This window comes from Corythoichthys intestinalis, chromosome 21, assembly GCF_030265065.1.
Source record: "Corythoichthys intestinalis isolate RoL2023-P3 chromosome 21, ASM3026506v1, whole genome shotgun sequence".
Classification (NCBI taxonomy): Eukaryota; Metazoa; Chordata; class Actinopteri; order Syngnathiformes; family Syngnathidae; genus Corythoichthys; species Corythoichthys intestinalis.
The window spans coordinates 22,434,718-22,454,096 of NC_080415.1; the positions used below are offsets into that span (position 1 = coordinate 22,434,718).

Consider the following 19,379-nt stretch of genomic DNA (forward strand, 5'->3'; position numbering starts at 1 on the left):
TTTATTGGAGTGGATATTTATATACATTTATATACATTATATACATTTACATATATACATTTATTTATTTATTCATATGACAATTATACATATTTTCAGGTAACTGACAGTTGCTCATCTTAAATTCTAAATGTAAAAATTGTGCTAATAATAACATTTTTATTTTGACACATAATATAAGAGCATACAATTTTGCAGAGTTTTAAATGTACTAATCAGTCCTCAATGCGAGAAACAATACGCAAACAGAGGATGGAAAAAATGCTGATATTACAATTTTAAAATCTGGTTACAGAAACAATCCCATTGTTACTTTAGGTGACATTACATTGGCCAGCAAAATTAATTCTGAAGTCCCTGGGCAGATTATCTTCACATGGAAACAAACAGGCTAAAATCTAATTGGGCAAAATTTCCGAATGCCCACACGCACATGCAGGAAGCAATGAAGACAAACACGGTGAAATTAAATGAATGTAGACTATTGAGGACAAAATTCATGAAATTTATGAGAAAAAAAATATCTAATGTATGTTCTCCTGTTCCGTCAAAGATCTTTTTAAACAGGTGGTTATAAATGCACTACACAAATAAAGTTATAACTGTATTTACGTGACATTTTCCTCTTCTCCTGTCTTTTTTATGACGTACAGTATACGGAAGATTCTTTCACGCACATTACAACACAGTATCTTTGTTGGCACATGAGCAAAGAAGCAACCTGTTTTTTGATTTTCCCACAAGCTCTTTGGCACAGTGACTATGTTGGCACAGACCCAAGCTGCACCCCCGCACCACCAGCCCAACCACACACACCCTTTCCCAGGGCCCTGGGAGTGTAATACATTACTAACAAAATCCCACTTCCCATTCCTCTCAAACTTTTCACACCCCCTCCTCTGATGGGGGGGTAGCCGTGCCCCCTCAAAAGGGGATTGGGGTGACATGTCTGTATGACTCGGACAATGTTCCCATAATTCCCTAGAAAGGTTCAATGTGTAGATATTTATCTCGATGACAAAAGCCATATTTCCTTTTAGATGTTTTATCAGCTAGAATTGATGGATGGGGGCGGGGGCGGTACAATTTTTTTCCACTCGTAGTAACCATATTTAGTTACAGCATACGATGAAATTGAAACCACGTGCCTCAGTACGTCACTAAAGCAATTTAGATTAGTGTAGTATTGATTTATGTAATCGACGTTGCTATGTTATGTGGGTATACGAACATATACCAAGTCAGTATTAAAAAGGCAAGGCGTACAGGAACATTAGAACTTTATATAGGGTTAACCAATTGAAAATAGATGTCAAGTTTGACTGGAAATGACCTTGATAAAATGGATTGGACATCTATTGCTATCAACGGCAGCCAGAAAGTTAATCATAGGCACATTAAATGGTGGCAGGTGAGTCATGACTTTCATTTAACATTAGTTTGTATCTAACTGGTGAATTCCATACACTTATAAAAGGGTGTGTACACTTGTGCAAACTCAATATTTGGATTCTTTATTTTTACATTTTATCTTGCACAGAGCCTCGGTCACAGTAAAAAGATTTAAAATTATTTTTAATGATTGTGTTTTTTCATATGAAGACCTAATGTTAGAAAAAGTGTGACATAGACCTAAAGCACGGAGCCCTTAACGGGACATTAACATAAATAAAATAAATTTAAACAATCTGGTGCACACCAGATAGTATGTGGTGCGCACCAGAAACAATCTGGCAAACATTAGCATTATACAGCGTTTAGGCTAGCGGACTTTTGCAATGCAAGTTAGCCAATTCATAGACTTCATGATGTATTGAATGGCCAGGTCGGTCATGCACTGCACCTCGCATTGAAGTAGGGGGCCACCTACATCAAGAGGCGCTATTCACAAACACACGCACGCAGCGATCTAACGCTGGATTTCTATTGAAATAGTATGAAAGCTGTACCGCATACAAACAGGCACGATTGTCTTAGGAGTGATTTGTTCGAGAATTAAAGGTAATTATTATATTTTTCATACCATGCATGCATTTTTAAACGTTGTGAAAAACATCAATGGGAGAATTTAGCCGCATAGTTCGCAATATTTATGCAAAATAAATGCTAACTGCACTTTTTTTTTTTTGCTTTTAACCAAGAATTGAGACTGCTTTACGTCTATATTTTAAAGAATTTAGGGATTTAAGCATTTATTCACAAGAATTTTCACCGGAAAAGCTTTGTTTACATCAGGCGGCCGCTAAATACTGTACATTCACTAACAGACTAGCATTGTACTTCGACATATTTATGTAAAATAAATGCTAACTCCACGTTTTTTTTTGTTGTTTTTTTTGTTTTTTTTTGCTTTTAACCAAGAATCGAGACTGTTTTACCTCCATATCTATAAATTCAGGGATTTAAGAATTTATTCACAAGAATTTTCACCGGAAAAGCTCTGTTTACATCAGTCGGCTGCTAGCTACATCCAGTAACAGAATAGCATTGTACTTGCACATATTTACGTAAAATAAACGCAAGCAGCATGTTTTTGTTTTTTTGCTTTTAACCAAGAATCTGTTTTACGTCCATATCTGTAAAGAATTCAGGGATTTAAGCATTTATTCACAAGAAATTTCAACGGAAAAAGCTCTTTGTCTCTGTTTCCACTCAGTCAGTTTTGACAGCCACGTACACAATTCTGGCTATTACGCCAGCCTTGAGCTTCCAGAGGGCACCTGGTCCTACACCAACCCCTATCCCGACGGCAACAAGCAGATCTTCGTCTCCTTTGACCCCGTGCACCTTTGGAAGAAAATTTACAGCAACTTTTACAACAATGGCTGTATGTTGCTGCCCAGGTGTCCTGGGGCTGAAGTAAGTGGCCAGCATTATTCACGTTCTAAAAATGATGAATCATAACACCTATCTTTCGAAAACAAACATGTTTTTAAGGAGCCTGAGAGGATGAGGACGCCCCGATTTTCAAGCCTGAAGGTGCTGGCCAGGTGGGAGAATTACAAGTCCGTCAAGGCCAGCTACAAGTTGACCCAGAAGGTGCTTGCGCACTCTTCAATCGAGTTGCAGAGCGTCGGGCTCATAATGGCGGTCATCAATGTCAACACGGTCGCCGGGATGAGGCTCCTCGCCATGACCACAGGCAAAGAAGAACACAGGGACACGGAGACAGGCCTTGGAGTGGCTGACCGGCAGGACAGAAAAAGGAGCAGAGTCGAGGAGGGCAGAAAGGAGACTGCGAGGAACAGGGACTCTTACAAGTCGAGGAAGCTGACTAGAAAAGGCAAGGCATAGAAAGAGGCCATGTGATTGTTGAAAGACGAGGCTCACATCCTGGTAACACCACATTAATGGCACCTGTTTTAACTGATTATCGGTGTAAAAGACACCTGTCCACAACTTCAGTCAGTCACACTCCAAACTCCACTATGGCCAAGACCAAAGAGCTGTCGGAGGACACCAGAGACAAAATTGTAGACCTGCACCAGGCTGGGAAGACTGACACTGCAAGAGGTAAATCGCTTGGTGTGAAGAAATCAACTGTAGGAGCAATTATTAGAAAATGGAAGACATACAAGACCACTGATAATCTCCCTCGATCTGGGGCTCCATGCAAGATCTCGCCCCGTGGCGTCAAAATGATAACAAGAACGGTGAGCAAAAATCTCGGAACGACACGGGGGGACCAAGTGAATGACCTACAGAGAGCTGGGACCACAGTAACATAGGCTACTATCAGTAACACAATGCGTAGTCAGGGACTCAAATCCTGCACTGCCAGACATGTCCCTCTGCTGAAGCCAGTACACATCCAGGCCCATCTGCGGTTCGCTACAGAGCAGTTGGATGATCCAGAAGAGGACTGGGAGAATGTGTTATGGTCAGATGAAACCAAAATAGAACATATTGGTAGAAACACAGATTCTCGTGTTTGGAGGAGAAAGAATACTGAATTGCATCCGTAGAACAGCATACCCACTGTGAAGCATGGGGGTGGAAACATCATGCTTTGGGGGCTGTTTTTCTGCAAAGGGACCAGGACGACTGATCTGTGTAAAGAAAGAATGGATGGGGCCATGTATCGAGAGATTTTGAGTGAAAATCTCCTTCCATCAGCAAGGGCGTTGGAGATGAGACGTGGCTGGGTCTTTCAGCATTACAATGATCCCAAACACACAGCCAGGGCAACAAAGGAGTGGCTTCGTAAAAAGTATTTCAAGGTCCTAGAGTGGCCTAGCCAGTCTCCAGATCTCAACCCCATAGAAAATCTGTGGAGAGAGTTGAAAGTCCGTGTTGCCCAACGACAGCCCCAAAACATCACTGCTCTAGAGGAGATCTGCATGGAGGAATGGGCCAAAATACCAGAAACAGTGTGAGAAAAGCTTGTGAAGAGTTACAGATAACGTTTGGCCTCCGTTATAGCCAACAAAGGGTACATAACAAAGTATTGAGATGAACTTTTGGTATTGGCCAAATACTTATTTTCCACCATGATTTGCAAATAAATTATTTAAAAATCAAACAATGCGATTTTCTGGTGTTTTTTTTTCCACATTATGTCTCTCATGGTTGAGGTTTACCCATGTCGACAATTACAGGCCTCTCTAATATTTTCAAGTGGGAGAACTTGCACAATTAGTGGTTGACTAAACACTTATTTTCCCCACTGTATACAGTTTATCACTAGTTTTATCTTTTAACTTATCTTTTTTTTTCTTTTTAAACAACAGCAGTCATGAATAAGGAATTAACATTAACGTTTTGTGTGGTTGCTGATTAAATGTATGAAAACGTACAATTTCTCAAATACTGTACAAGGTTCTAAAAACATTTTTAAAATGTTCTACAATGATCATTTGGTTTAGAATAGTATACTTGCTTTGTGAATGGTTAAAATGATTTAAGGGGAGTGTATGGCCTTTCCCAACTAATGTGAGGCAATAAATATGAAGGCTCATTCAGAGGAGAAAAGCCTGCGCTCACATCAGAGCATTGAAGGGGAAAGTGTTCACGGACGGGCGTGTACGCGTCTGGGTAACATGTAATGACATTATTCTCACCAGGGCGACCCGTCATTGTCGCTCCGCTTTCTTCTCCCGAGCTCGTGAAATTGACATAAGCTTTACAAACATTCCAGGCATTTTTTTCTCAAGGCCGGATTGCTTCCTGGGAATTTCAGAGCACAGGGGGGAAAACACACCACCTAGTGATTACGTGAATGAACGGGGGGAATGTGATGCCATTTCCAAACCATTCAAGGCATCTTCCATTTTAAAATGTCCCATGGGAATTCCCTGTATGTTGGGTTTATGTGCATTTAATAAAGGATTTTCTTCTGTAAAAATAAAATACTATTTATGACAAAAAACATCTTTTGATTATGATGTTATGAAGGGCAAACATAGAAATATTTTTTTAAACTTTCATATATTTTCTGAAGAAAAGTAAAAGTTTTATTTGCATATTTTCGCCAAAATTTTATTTCTCAATGGGTACCTGACATTTTCTGGAAAAAATAAATATTATACATTTGATATAACATATTTTCTAATCAAATTATGTTTTTTAATAAGGTTGCTGTTCTTTTGTTCCCTCGAATATCCCGAAGAACTTTTTCTTCTGGGGGAATCCTGCTGAAAATCTTTGAATTTGTCAGTAAGTTTCCATGACAAATGTTCAATATTACAGATAAAAACAAAACTCTTCTGCCCTTTCTTATTAAAAAAAAAAAAAAAAAAATTATATGCTTTAAAGCAACACTATGTAACTTGTCAGTTTTGGTTAATTTTAGTGATGCCGGTGGACAAACGAGGTAGTGTTTTGCCTTAAGACTGCATTTCCCATGAGGACCAGCACATACAGCCGCAGTGCCGTAAAATCACTAATCAAAAATCAATCTCCCGGTCGCCTACAGATGGATTAAAAAAAAATTCTGTTTCCAGCGGCTGTGTGAAGGATGTATAGTAATAAGGTATTGAATCCAGTTGTGGCTAAACAATAGCATATGACGGTTATCAACCGTGTGGCTTAGTGTGGGTAACCCCCCTACCCCACCCGAACTCGTCAGCGTTGATGAGTCACGCCAGCGAAAGCTGGGCCAATGTTTATTCAGTATATCCTGGTAGCCGTTTTCTTTTTTCCTCCTCAGACAAAACTTTTTGTCTTTTGTTGCTCTGCCATCTTTGCAGAATTTGCGCGAAAGCGTTCGCATCGACTTCCATCTTTATAATGAATGGGGAAAGGGGCAAGTGACGTATGCCATACGTAAAGCAGTCAGCACATTTGTAGTTTTTTTTGTGTGGCAGGGTTCTTGCCACCCTCCTCAAAGTTAATTAGTGCCGGTCAAAGCTATACAGACCCCCTCAAGATATAAAAGAAGTGTCATTCAACTAGTTGTTAGTCGACACAAATGTTATGAAAATATTTTATAAAGGTTGAAAAGTTAATTAGTGCTGCTTTAAAGAGAGATTTTTTTTGAACAATGCCTTTTTTCAGTAAAAAAATGTTTTAGATATAATGTAATCTTATAATCTAGTAATCTGGTAACAGTTTATAATAACTATCCGTTTACTAGTTAATAGATCATTAGTAAACTGTTGATAAATGATTTATTGTTGATTTGTGAAGGATTTGTAAAGTATTCGTTAACAGTTTGTTAAGCATTTACAGGGTGTTCTTAACCTCTGAAACACAGTTTGTGTAGAGACGTTTCAAGTTTTTGTGTGTAACGTTTCGCATTTCTATCTTTTCAGGTTAAGACATGCCGTTCACTTCAAAAGAAAAGGCATTTTGATAAGGCATTTTGCAGGCAGTGCTCATGTTGCACATTTATGAAAATCTGCCATAGAACCAACAAATATTTGTACTTTTCTTTGTATATTTAACAAATAAAACTTATGACCTTCAACATAAAGTGTATATAGTTTTATTAAGATCCATCAACTAGCATGGGCATTTAGAATGGTGTCAACCATATTGGAACATCCTGTAAATGCTTAACAAACTGTTAAGAAATACTTCACAAATCCACAATAAATCATTTATCAACAGTTTACTAATAATCTATTAACTAGTAAAACGGATAGTTATTATAAAGTGTTACCAGTAATCTTTTTTTAAAATCTCTTTTCAAGAAAGAGAGAAATCTGCGTAGAATTTGCCCATATCCAGTAAATATATTGCTTTTCTCAAAGAAATTAGATATGTCTACTCTTTAAAAAAAAATAGATATATCGCATATGTTTTATGGGGCAAAGCAAAGGGAACTAATGATTGCTAGGTGTTCCCAGGGCCTCCTTTTTAGCACACAGGTGACGGAGATGTGTTATCTCCTGTTTATACCTGCAAGTGAAATATGTTACTCAAAATCTGTAAAACTGAAGGCTTAAAAAAATGACCATTAGATCTTCTAACCTGTGAAGATGCTTGTCTATAAAGTTTTGTAAGTGTGACACTTGTTCTTCTGCGACTGTTGCTCTGGTGATTAGAAGTGTGCGCTCCTTCTCATAACCTTCCTGTAATAGTGGAAGGGGTAATCCATTTTGTATGCAATATTATGTGTCTATATGAGTCAATAGGTTTAAAGTGTTAAAAAGTTTTATCATGGAGGATTGACACTGCTCCTAAAGTTTCCCGTACCAGCGTGGAGTCTGTTATTTCCTTCAGCTGTTTCTTGATGACCGCCCAGGATTCTTGAAATATCTGCTCCGGTTGTGGCATCCTGCAGAAGGTTCGGTTCTCATCAACAGTTGATGATTTTCATCATATATCATAATCCAGAAAAATGACTCACTCCTGGTTGGTGGAATGGGTTGAAGTTTTGACAAATGCCACCTGGAAAAGTTACAGTAGGTTAAAAAGAATTAATCAATTTCCTGTTTACATCTAAAGTGATACCTTTACTTATGAGTTCGATGTGTTGCCTGACTATCCTCTTAATGCAATTCACAATTAAAAAAAAAAAAAAATCATAAAAAAACCTGCAAAAACTTATAAATCTAAGTTCTAGTATCAGTACCTGATTTAGGCCAACTTTTTGCTGACCCTCCACTTTTTGTCCAAGTTGCTGGAGCTCACTCAATTCTTCTTTTGACGTATTGAGCAGGTTGAAATGGGAATCTGGGGGTCCAGGGTCAAAACCCATGTCTGGTTTAGCCAAAATCTGCTCTCTCTGAGCCCTACATTGTCAATAGAGATGATATCATTTGTGATGTGACCAATACATTAACTACATTATACTGTTCTAACATATTCCTTAACATTTAAATCACCAACGCTCATCTAGAGTCTATCTAAAAACCGAAAACAGAGGTCTATTAGTTGCAAAACAGAGGTCTATTAGTTGCAAAACAATTGAATAGGTCCGACCTATAAGTACATATCAGGGCATGATGGGTCTTGGTGGTCTTCTGCAGTTTCTTTTTGTACTCCTGTGCAGCAGTAGCAAGCTGCTCCTCACGGGCCCTGTATGAAGCACGGACGTCTCCAAGCACGTTGTCCACAAAACCTCTCAACTTGTTTCTCTGGGCAAGCATTTTGCCTCCTGCGACATCATCTATGTAGTTCTGAAGGCAAAATAGAGAGCATTAGGGATATTTTGGACAGTCATCTGTTTGTTTGCGAAGCTACTCACGGTTATGTCCTTTAAATAGCACAACAGCTTTGCACGATATTGCTGGTGAAGCTCTTTGACCTGCAGCTGCAGCCTTGAGTTCTCCTCTTTGGCCTCCTTTAGATGCGTCTGGCAGCACCAGCATGGCTTCAGTGACAGAAACATAACAGGACATCACAGGTTTAGTTCTTAAAAGCAGATAATAATACATTGTAGAAGACAAAACTTTTTCCCCCTTGAAAAAAAGGAACAAAAAATAAGGAAAAAGATTTATTTAAAAAATATATTCAGTATATATTCTGAAATGCTGATGATTTTGTGGGAATGGGGGTGTATTATTTTCCTTACATTGTTTTTCCCCACAGTATTTTTATTGATTTTCAAACTGATAATTCACACCATCAAAACAATACCACAAAAATAAAAACACAGCAACAACACACACACAAAAACACAATTGTTCCTCTACCATTATTAACCTTCAGTTTCACCCTTTTCCCCCCTTCTCCAGCCCTTTATCCTATACAAGCACAAAGTTACAGTCCACAGCTTCATCCAGTGAACCTCATATTAGTTTTCTCTTCTTGACATACCGTAATTTTTGGACTATAAGCCGCTACTTTTCCCCCTGATTTTGAATCCTGCATCTTATAGTCCATTGCTCCTTATGTTTATTTTAGGGCTGTCAAATTTATCGCGTTAACGGGTGGTAATTAATTTTTTTAATTAATCACGTTAAAATGTTTACCGAAATTAACGCATGTGCGAAACGACCCACTCACGCGTTGCCGCAAACAGCCTACAATGGCGCCGTTTACTTATACACAGAGCTAAGAGGCAGCGTCAAGTGAGTAGAGTACATACAAGTATTCATTGGGGCCGTGCTTTCAATTGGCAAAAGCTTTGACAATTCCCCACAAAAGCTATAAATATTGTGGGGGGGAAGTAACATTGGGAAGAATGGCAGGAGTTGATCATTTTCTTAACACCCTGTATTGTACACAATGCAGAGAAGATATAGCATTTGCAGCCACCACACACAGTCATGGTTGCCCCACTTCCCATCATGCATTTGGGCAGACCAGTTAAGTCGCGACAGTCTCATTTACTGAAAGCTCAACAAACACACTAGATGGCAATATTTAGTCACAATATACAAACTCACATTTATCCTTTAAGAATTACAAGTCTTTCTATCCGTGGATCCCTTTCACAGAAAGAATGTTAATAATGTTAATGCCATCTTGCGGATTTATTGTTATAATAAACAAATACAGTACTTATGTACAGTATGTTGAATGTACATATCCGTCTTGTCTTATCTTTCCATTCCAACAATAATTAACAGAAAAATATGGCATATTTTAGAGATGGTTTGAATTGCGATTAATTTCTAAGCTGTTATTAACTCGATTAAAAATTTTAATCATTTGACAGCCCTAGTTTATTTATTTGACAGCGGCGTCATAAGACTGTGATAATCATGACATGACACTGTCATGGGCATTAATGAACGCTTATGGCAGATGTCATTAAGTGTCATATGGCAAATTATGTTACTAACTCCATTTATGTCCACCTTGGTACTTTTACATCCATTCAAAAGTGAGATAAATTGCCGGATGACACAAGACGAAATCTGTCATAAAGCATTCATTAATGCTCATGGCAGTGTAATTTCATCATTATGATGGCCTAATGGCAGTCTTATGGTGCTACTGTCCAATAAAGTGTTACCAAATATCATAACTAGCAATTAATGAATTAATGAAACAACTAGCAGTAACTGAAGAAATAATTAGCACTAAATATGAATTTAGATTTTTATTTACATCTGTAGTGCTGCAATGCATGCTAGGAGGAATGTTGTAAACAACAGTGTTGACAGCAGGTGGCAGCAGAGGTTAACTGTCTCCCCCAAGGGAGCAGTGATGGCCAAATGAAGCTTCTTGAAGCAATGATAGTGGTTCATGGTGGTTCATTTGGTCTTCTGACAGTCTTAAGTCAAACAAAGTAGGGCTGTCAAACGATTAAAATTTTTAATCCAGTTAATCACATCTTAAAAATGAGTTAATAGTAATTAATCGCAATTCAAACCATCTATAAAATATGCCATATTATTCTGTAAATTATTGTTGGAATGGAAAGATACAAGACGGATATATACATTCAATATACTGTACATAAGTACTGTATTTGTTTATTATAACAATAAATCCACAAGATGGCATTAACATTATTAACATTCTTTCTGTTAAATGGATCCACGGATACAAAGACTTGTAGTTCTTAAAAGATGAATTTGAGTACAAGTTATAGTAATTTTATATTAAAACCCCTCTTAATGTTTTAGTTTTAATAAAATTTGTAAAATTTTCAACAAAAAATAAACTAGTAGCTCGCCATTGTTGATGTCAATAATTACACATTGCTCATGGTGCTGAAACCCATAAAATTAGTCGCACCCAAGCGCCAGCAAAGGGCGACAAAACACCAAAAAACACAAGTGGACATGACACTGTGCTGTCATTTTAATCTGTTTGAGCGGGGCATGTGCAATAATTGCGTCAAATATTTTAACGTGATTAATTTAAAAAATTAATTACCGCCCGTTAACGCGATAATTTTGACAGCCCTAAAATAAAGCGTTACCAGTTAATATCTTTCGGTGTAAATATCCCATAATACCGTGAGGACAGATGCGGCTTGTAATCCGGTGCGGTTTATCTTTGAACAAATGCCATTTTCGTGTCAAATTTGGTGGGTGCCTTATAGTCCCAAAATTATGGTAACTAATAAAAGCTGTCCACAAGTCCTCAAAAGTCTGTTGTCTGCCCTTCAAAATATATGTCATGCGTTCTAGAGGTATTACTGATAGCATCTAATTCATCCACTGTTTGGCAGAGGGTCCATAATTCAGTTTCCATACAAGTGCAATATATTTCTTTGCCATTGTTAAACCAAGATTATTAAGTGTCTGTTCATTTGTATTATGTTCTTCTGGAAACAATCCCAACAAAAAAATCTTTTGTCGAGTGGAATGTCTTTTAAAATCACTCCCTCCCAAGCAGGGTCGGCCCAGGCCATTTGGGGGCCCTAAGCAAAAAAAATGCAAAGGGGCCCATATTTTTGGCCCACCATTTCGTCACAGTGTACTGTGAAACCCATACATGCAATTCAACCCATACGTCCATATTTTGTATATTAATCAGATTTTGTTGCACTGCATACTTCAAACTTCTCACCCCAAATGATTGTCAGTACTTACAGTAGATAGCCCTAAACCTTTTTCTAAAAGAAAGAAGTTAAGGAAGAACTTTTAATTTTTTTAAGCTTGTAATCAAGTATAAAAACTCACAAAAGTCAAATAAAGCAAATTGCAGCAAACAAAATAGAATATAAATTAAACAATTGCCAGATTGGGGGCCCCCTAGTGGTCAGGTGCCCTAAGCAGCTGCATAGTCTGCGTATAGGCTGGGCCTGCCCTGCTCCCAAGTCCTCTTTATCTCATCAGAAAACTTCTTGATTGCCACACACAGTAAATCAGGGTACAGTTTTCTCCTGTGCATTTAAAGCAACACCAGGTGACCTTTCAGTTTTGGTCGATTTTAGCAATGCCAGTGGACAAAAGCTGGAGTGTTTTGCCTTAAGAAAGACAGTCCCCCATGAGGACCAGCGTACACCCGCACAGTTTTGTAAAATCATGATTTTCCGTTCACCTGCAGATGGATTAAACAACAATTCTGTTTCCAGCGGCTGTGGGAAGGATAAATAGTAATAAGGTAATGAATGCAGTTGCGGCTAAACAATAGCATATGATGGTTAGCAACCGTGTGGCTGTGTAGCTAAGAAATAAATAAATAAGTACTTAAAATAAACTTAAAACAGCTTCTTTTTTAATGTTTGTAATGGGTGTTTACAAATACAAAGTTTCTAAAATAAATAAATAGATCAAACTTTCTTGGGCACATGCAACATTTTTCTAATTAAGTCACCATGGAAAAAATAACTAATAAAACTAAATGTATCATGTAGCAGTACATTCCAATCAGGCTAAAGAAACATCAAACTGATGATCACTGGATGCAACTGAGCTAAATTTCTACCATCATGGCAAAGACCGATGAATTACTTAACATAATACATCTGCAAAAAATTAAAGAAAACCAAAAACAACCCCTTTGTGCAGAATTTTGAGAAAAGAAAAGAAATTTAATTTGGAAATAATGGCTTCACTGTGACCTTGACATTTCAGTCTCACCATACTCAGCTCAGATGGTTTCTGCTGTCCGCTTGGGATCCGCTGTTCCTTTCTCATCTCCCCACTGATGGCAAAACACGGGTTACAACCACAAGAGAGAACAAACCGAAAACCACATCACAAGAGGAAGTCAAGAGACCACAACAGAAAATCAAATCAAAGAGCAGATGCGCATGCGGGATGAACACTGCCATCTTCGCAAGCTTGTTCTGTTTTTAGAAAAATAATCCAAAACATTCCTCACATCTTCTCCTTGAGTTTCCTTTGCTCTTCCTCATAGCAGCGCTTCAAGTCCTCCAGCATGTTTTTCATCTCCTCTTGGTTTCCTAGGAGCTGCGGTGATGAATAACCATTAAAGTCAGACATCGATGGAGGTATGGGAGCATAAAAGAGGAAGATTATTTTGAGGGGATTAATTTCTCATTCAACTGTATGGCTTTTTTATTTCTTGTGGAATTATGGGGAGTCTGCAAGTAGATGGAAATGGAGGATGCAAATTTTAGAGTGGATTTAAAAAAAAAAAATACAAGCTTGAAAATGCCCAAGTTTGTAAATATTTGGAAGGTTGTATTGATTGAATCTTTGGCTCAATGTGGATAGTTGTAAATAAGCTTAATCTTCAAGTGGGGAATGTACAATGAGTGAGCCCTCGTTTTCCACGGTGGGAATGGGGACCAAAACCCGCTGCGATAAGTAAAAAACCCCGAAGTAGCCTCCGGAAAAAAAAAAGTGTGTTCAATGTATTTATTCAGATTTATCAGTGGAAAGAGATAAATATAAGACAAGTTTTTTCACTTTTTTCCCTAAAGTATTTTAATAAATGGTTTTTAAGCACTTGAAATGAATGAAATAATTACGATAAGTTTTAAACATGTTACTGTCGCACCAAATTATTTTTAAACAAGAAAAAAAGTGAACGCCCAATCCAATTTAAAAAAAGTAGAAAAATGCTTGTCTTTATTAAATGCTTCATTGAGTGAGTCCACTCAAATCAGCTCAAGCTGCTCGCTTACACACAATGAGTTGCCACAGCAACTGTTTAACAAGTTAAACGATGTTGACGCATGCGGCACTTTGAAGTCTCGGCTTACAAGCGTCTCTGGTAAGATCAAACGTTAACTGTCTGTCAATCATCGTTAACTTTAATAAGTAACTCCAGTGCACTGCCTGACCAAGAAAAGCGGCAGGAATGAGAGAGACACGACGTGATCGGATTGGGACAGCTGAATAAAATACTGAATTCTTTTTTTTTTTTTTAATTAAGAAAAAAAATCTGCAATGCCCTGAGGGCGCGAAGTTTGAAGCGCGAAGTAGCGAGGGATCAATGTATTCCAAAACAGTGGAATTTTAGGTACATTTTGGAAGGAGAGGTTATTGGTTTGCCTAAATTTTGTGAATATTTGGAAGTTTTTTTTGTTGTTGTTGGGGGGGTGTCCTATTTACATGGGCTTTTTTTGTGGGAAGTGGAAATAGCTCATTGACATTTGCATTGGACTGCTGAGTTCAGTAATGTGAAAATGAAGTATTTTTGGGACTAAATAAAAAATGCCAAGTTCAAATGTGTTAACGCAGAATCCTCAGATGTACGTACAGTTTTTTCAATTTTTTTATGCTCCTTACACAATACTGTGTCTTCTGTCTGTAAAATGTAGTCATCTCAGTCATTTCTCAAACGTCCTGAATTCACTTAAGGATCAAGGCCTCACCTTAACCCTGTTCTGCAGAAGGCGGCCAATGAGGGCCCTGACTCTGTTTAGCTCCCCGTGAAGGTCCGTTGAGCTTTCCTGAGCCTTTTGATGCTTCTTGGCTAGCTTGCAGCGTAAAGTGTCCTGGGCTTGGGCCGAGGCCAGCAGCTCTGCGCTCAGTTCCTTGCTTTGGGCCAGCTCTTTGTGATGGGCCTCTGCCAGAGCGAGGTAGTCCTTCTTGAGCGAGGCATACTCCTCTTGCTGGCTCTTGAAATTCGTCTCGGCTATTTGGAGCTCACCTAGTAAGTTGTCTCGCTCGGTAACTAGCTCTGTTATCTCGTCTTTTTGGTTCAATAACTAGAGGAGAAAGTATGGAGAAGATACAGCACAAACACAAAAAAAAAATTTTTTTTTTAATCAGACCTCTTTTACCTTAGTAGGTGACTAAAGGCAAAGTCCCACCTTATTTCTTAATTCAAACATCTCGTCTTCAAACTTGCCTCTCATCTCATTAAAATGAAGCTTTTCCTCCACAAGCTCCTTTGAAATCTGATCATGGAGGAAAATGCAGGGTATCTAATATATTTGTGGTAAAAATAAAAATGAACACTCTACCTTTAGTTTCTCTTCTTCACTATGGACCAGCCTGTTGGACAGGTCTGTGTTGGTAGTGGACAAATGAGTCACTCTTGTTTCCAAATAGTCTACTTTGATGGAAAGGTGTTCACTTTTGTCTTGGAGCTGCAAAGTGAAAAGTCTACGTCTATTGACTTTTTAAAAAGCAAATATTAAGTACTATACTCACATGTAGCTCTTGATTTTGATCTTTTGCTTGATTTAAACTCAAACAAGGCTCCTGTGAGTCCATTTTTACAATTCATTCAGGAAGTTGTGCAGAGTATTTGATACTCACTCTGTATCCTTCCGCAGAATGTTGCCATGGTTCAGTACAACACAACCTTTCACAATAAAACGACCCATTTTCTTTGTAGAAAACCATTAAAACATTTTATTTACATACATGATATATCGCTTGTGCAATAATGTTTTCATTTTTCATATAAAATGTGTAAACAAAATTATTTTTGTACAGTGACAACATCAGTCAGAACGTCAAAACATTCTCTTATTTAAAAGGTGAATTCCCCCCCAAAATAAACTGTTACTCTATACATTTTTTATATTTTGTTATTATAATTTAGTAATAAACTGCCTGGCCGGCTTGGCTTTTTTTGTGGACAACAGCGCCACTCAGTGGAAACACTGAATAAAATCATTTTTATTTGCCAAATCTGAGGTTTTGAGCGAGATTTTAGGGAATATTCAAATCCTCTTCCACTTCATCGTCCTCTTTTTCGTTGTGTTTATGGTCCCCAGAATTCATAATGAAGCCCATGTGTTTTTGCAGGCCATCCAGACTAGCCTGCTTGACGTAGTATTTGATATTTTGTGCGGGTATCACTTTTTGGAGCTCTTGCATCTTGGTGTATGCCTGGAGAAATCAAAAAGGAAAATGAGAACATCTGAGTTTTTTTTAATTAAAAATATTTACCAACTAAAATTATTATGGTTTTAATTACCTCTTTGAAGTTGCCGTGCTGGCAGTAATGGTCGATCACAAAACCAAACACGTCCCCGACCCTGACAGCAGCGTCCAATTCGGGCTCCTCCAGTAAACTTTCACATATGCTCAGTGCCTCCTCGCTATTTTCGCTATTTGTTTTCAGCCTACGCATTTATTCAGGGAAGGAATGAAAATAAAAAACGTATTTGCTGCCATCAACGGCAATAGACGTCCAATTCATTTGGACTGGGAGGGCTACCAGCGTTCTTTGCTCTTACCCTCTCCAGGTTTAAATGGATTGGACGTCTATCGCGGCAATGGCAGCTAATAAGTTCAAAAAATAAAAAATGTGTTATTACCTGCGTGCGTGGGAAAACTTTTTAATGAGGGTGATTTTACGCTGTAGTTCAGCTAGTTTGGCTTCATGTTGTCCGTCTGAGTTTTTGACTTTGGAGAGGCATTTGACCGCATCACTCAAAGCATCCAAAGCCTTTTCATAGCTCTGATAGTCATCAATTTCCACCTTTAAATGGTCATTTAAAACAAAAAGCGCTGCGATTTGGCCTCTTAGATCATTTACATGTAGTTGCAAAATAGGGATGTCCCGATCCGATTACGTGATAGGAAATTCAAGTGGAAAGGGTCGGGTTTTTAATTTATTGTATATAAAATGAAAAAAAACACTGTGCTGGCTAGAGTTGCCCATGTTTACAGCCAGTTAACATTTTACAGTAAGTTACTGCCACCTTGTGGTCATAATAGTTCACTGCATCCACGGTGTGACGCAGTTTGGAACACATGCTCATTCACTTTCACAGTACACAGCCTGTCGGTCGCATTGATGCTGCTGAATGCTTTCTGTTATGTTTCTGCCTTGGAAACTATATAGAAATTAAGTATTTTACATCTATACCAACCTGTTAATATGCAGTGTATGTGTGCCTATGCGGAAAAAGCTATATGAACAAAATTTGTTAATAAGACTTGCTGTGCTAACCTACACTTATAGGTTGTAGCTCAATTAAAGCGTGGTCTCTACATGGTATTTGCATACCGGCATATATTTTGCAGTTGTGTTGTATGCATGCATGTTTTTCGTTACAGTTTTACAAACTTAAATGAATTATTTCATATAAAAACAAGAAATGACGAAGGCTTGTGTTTTATTGGAGGACATGCAATGTTAGGTGGCTGTCGGGCAGCGATCAAGGAAATGCACTGTTTTGGGCAGTACAGTTACATATACAGAGGTATGAAAAAGTATCTTAACCTTTTGGAAATCCTCACATTTCTGCATGAAATCACCACCAAATGTGATCTGAGCTTTGTCAAAATCACACAGATGGAAAAAACAGTGTCTGCTTTAACTAAAACCGCCCAAACCTTTATAGGTTTTCATATTTTAATAAGGATAGTATGCAAACACTGACAGAAGGGAGGGAAAATAAGTAAGTGAACCATCACATTTAATATTTTTTAATTAGCGGGGGTTTAATTAGTTGGCAGAGTTGATTTCAACAAATTCTGTGCCGTTAGTTAGTTATTTACTAGTTTCAGGGCTCCGGAGTGGCTAAGCTAACACGAGTCGATGAGCCCGTCCTAGCATGCCAATAAAAAACAACATATGCACGCATGAAAATCCCCGATGACCCATGCAATCAATAGTGTTTGCTATGTTATCAGGATGAAGTTATTAAAACTTACCATTGCATGTCAATAACTACAGTATGAACAGCAACATTTGTAATCCAGTAGCTCTGTAGGTTAACAGGCTGCAGAGCGGAGTGATATTTTTTCCACCGGTGTGTTTATGTCGTAGCCAGCAGCAAGTATCCACAGTTTGTATTGTTCCTTGTTCCTCATAGGGAATTTGTGGAAACTCTCATTTGCCCATTTATTCTGTTAGTTTCTACATCCTGTAAATGCACGTTTCACTATGTTGCTGTTCTTCAGTCAAGACCCCATAGACTAATGCTGCATTCGAGGAAGGTGGTTGAGTTTTCCAACCTCCAACCAGGATAAATATCATTGGAACGCCACTCAAACAGAAATAAATGAATTAAAGCAGTGTGGTGTGACATTGGTATGGTCGCATGGGTATTTTTGAACAACGATCTGCATTTTGAATTTATTTGACTATGTTGGATCGCTTAATATTGTTTTTTTGACTCGTGCTAGCTTAGCCACTCCGGAGCCCTGAAATTAATCAATAACTAACAAACTGCACGGAATTTTTAAAAATCAATTCCACTCACTAATTTAACCCCCGCTAACTCAAAGATTAAGCCTAACGTCAACAATTCTGAACTTCCGCTTTAAGAGCTAAAAAGTAACAGAACAAAAGCAAAAATATGTGATCGGGACATCCCTATTGTAAACTGTATTGTCAGTTTTTTTTCTAGAAAGGAAAATACAAGACTGCGCTACCTGTGCTCGGGTTTCATAGAAGCCAGCAAGCAGGTGTGGTGCTCTCCCTTTGGTGTAAAAAGCAATGATGGTCTTTAATATCTCCGGATTTTTCCAATCAACAGACTGGAGGTAGTTGGCGGCCATGATAAAAAGCTCCTTCTGACGACAAACGTTAGCAAAAAGTATGATCCTTTCTGTGTCGCCTGATTTGAGAAGTGCCCTCATTGCCTGTCGGGATGAAATACAAATTAAATTCGTTTAATGACCAGGGTTGTACATCAAAACACTCCTATGTCTTACCTTGTGCTTGTTTCCGGCCTGTGTGAATTTCTTGGAGGCCAAGTGGTAGTTTCCCTGCCGCACACAGCACTCGGCTATCTTCTCCAGCAGTTCCTTGTGAGCCTCTTCGGACAAATCTTTGGAATCTGTTGCAGTCATTTTCTCAGCGAACTCCTCTGTGATTGTGAGGTTCTCATTTACACACAACTCCAGAGCCTGAGGGTACTGAGAACAGGGACATCATGTGAAATTCAGTATGTAAAGACACTGACGGACGTACTGCCTATGTAAGAACAGGTACCTTCTTGGCTGCAATTAGCAGTTCTACAGCTCTTTTAAACTGGGAGTGTTGAATGAAGAACTCAGAGCAGCGTGCCAGGAGGGCAGGATCCGAGCTTTCATTCAGATCCTCGGCAACCATCTGAAGTGCTGCAAACTGCTCTGTAGCGAAGGCCACTTCCAGGGCTTTGGAAACGTAACCAGCCTACAGATTCACACAATAGAGTCAAACGCTGCCCTCTTGTGGAGAGGCATGGCAGGGATGCAAATTAGCCGAGTTAAAAACCACAG

The 19,379-nt window shown here is 38.4% G+C and overlaps 2 protein-coding genes across 3 annotated transcripts in view; both read right to left on the reverse strand.

Annotated features, from left to right (window-relative positions):
• Window positions 1–6,629: 6,629 nt before the first annotated feature.
• Window positions 6,630–15,425, reverse strand: ccdc78 (coiled-coil domain containing 78). Its single transcript, XM_057826882.1, has 12 exons — window positions 15,363–15,425; window positions 15,173–15,298; window positions 15,020–15,106; window positions 14,579–14,914; window positions 13,117–13,205; window positions 12,774–12,936; window positions 8,633–8,758; window positions 8,368–8,564; window positions 8,018–8,177; window positions 7,793–7,833; window positions 7,639–7,720; window positions 6,630–7,514 (listed from the first exon to the last, which is right to left on the reverse strand). The coding sequence occupies exons 1-12, from the start codon at window positions 15,423–15,425 to the stop codon at window positions 7,362–7,364; spliced, it is 1,623 nt and encodes a 540-aa protein (XP_057682865.1). The 3' UTR covers window positions 6,630–7,361.
• Window positions 15,426–15,515: 90 nt separating this feature from the next.
• The window catches only part of ift140 (intraflagellar transport 140 homolog (Chlamydomonas)), a 47,052-nt gene continuing 43,188 nt past the window's right edge, over window positions 15,516–19,379 (reverse strand). The window contains exons 26-31 of one of the 2 annotated variants that reach the window (XM_057826131.1): window positions 19,111–19,293; window positions 18,831–19,034; window positions 18,549–18,758; window positions 16,481–16,644; window positions 16,138–16,285; window positions 15,516–16,049 (exon numbers count right to left, since the gene is read on the reverse strand). In XM_057826131.1, coding sequence (XP_057682114.1) covers window positions 15,870–16,049; window positions 16,138–16,285; window positions 16,481–16,644; window positions 18,549–18,758; window positions 18,831–19,034; window positions 19,111–19,293 — 1,089 coding nt within the window. In that variant the 3' untranslated portion in view covers window positions 15,516–15,869. The remainder of the gene's footprint in view (window positions 16,050–16,137; window positions 16,286–16,480; window positions 16,645–18,548; window positions 18,759–18,830; window positions 19,035–19,110; window positions 19,294–19,379) is intronic. The other variant, XM_057826132.1, reaches the window with a different exon arrangement.

Excerpts from the sequence above, each read along its gene's own strand:
- ccdc78 (XM_057826882.1), bottom strand. The coding sequence starts at position 15,425 with ATGGACTCACAGGAGCCTTGTTTGAGTTTAAATCAAGCAAAAGATCAA. Across the intron at positions 8,565-8,632 it reads GCTATTTAAAGGACATAACC|AACTACATAGATGATGTCGC; the intron begins GTGAGTAGCTTC and ends TTTTGCCTTCAG. Across the intron at positions 7,834-8,017 it reads AAAAAGTTGGCCTAAATCAG|GTGGCATTTGTCAAAACTTC; the intron begins GTACTGATACTA and ends TAACTTTTCCAG.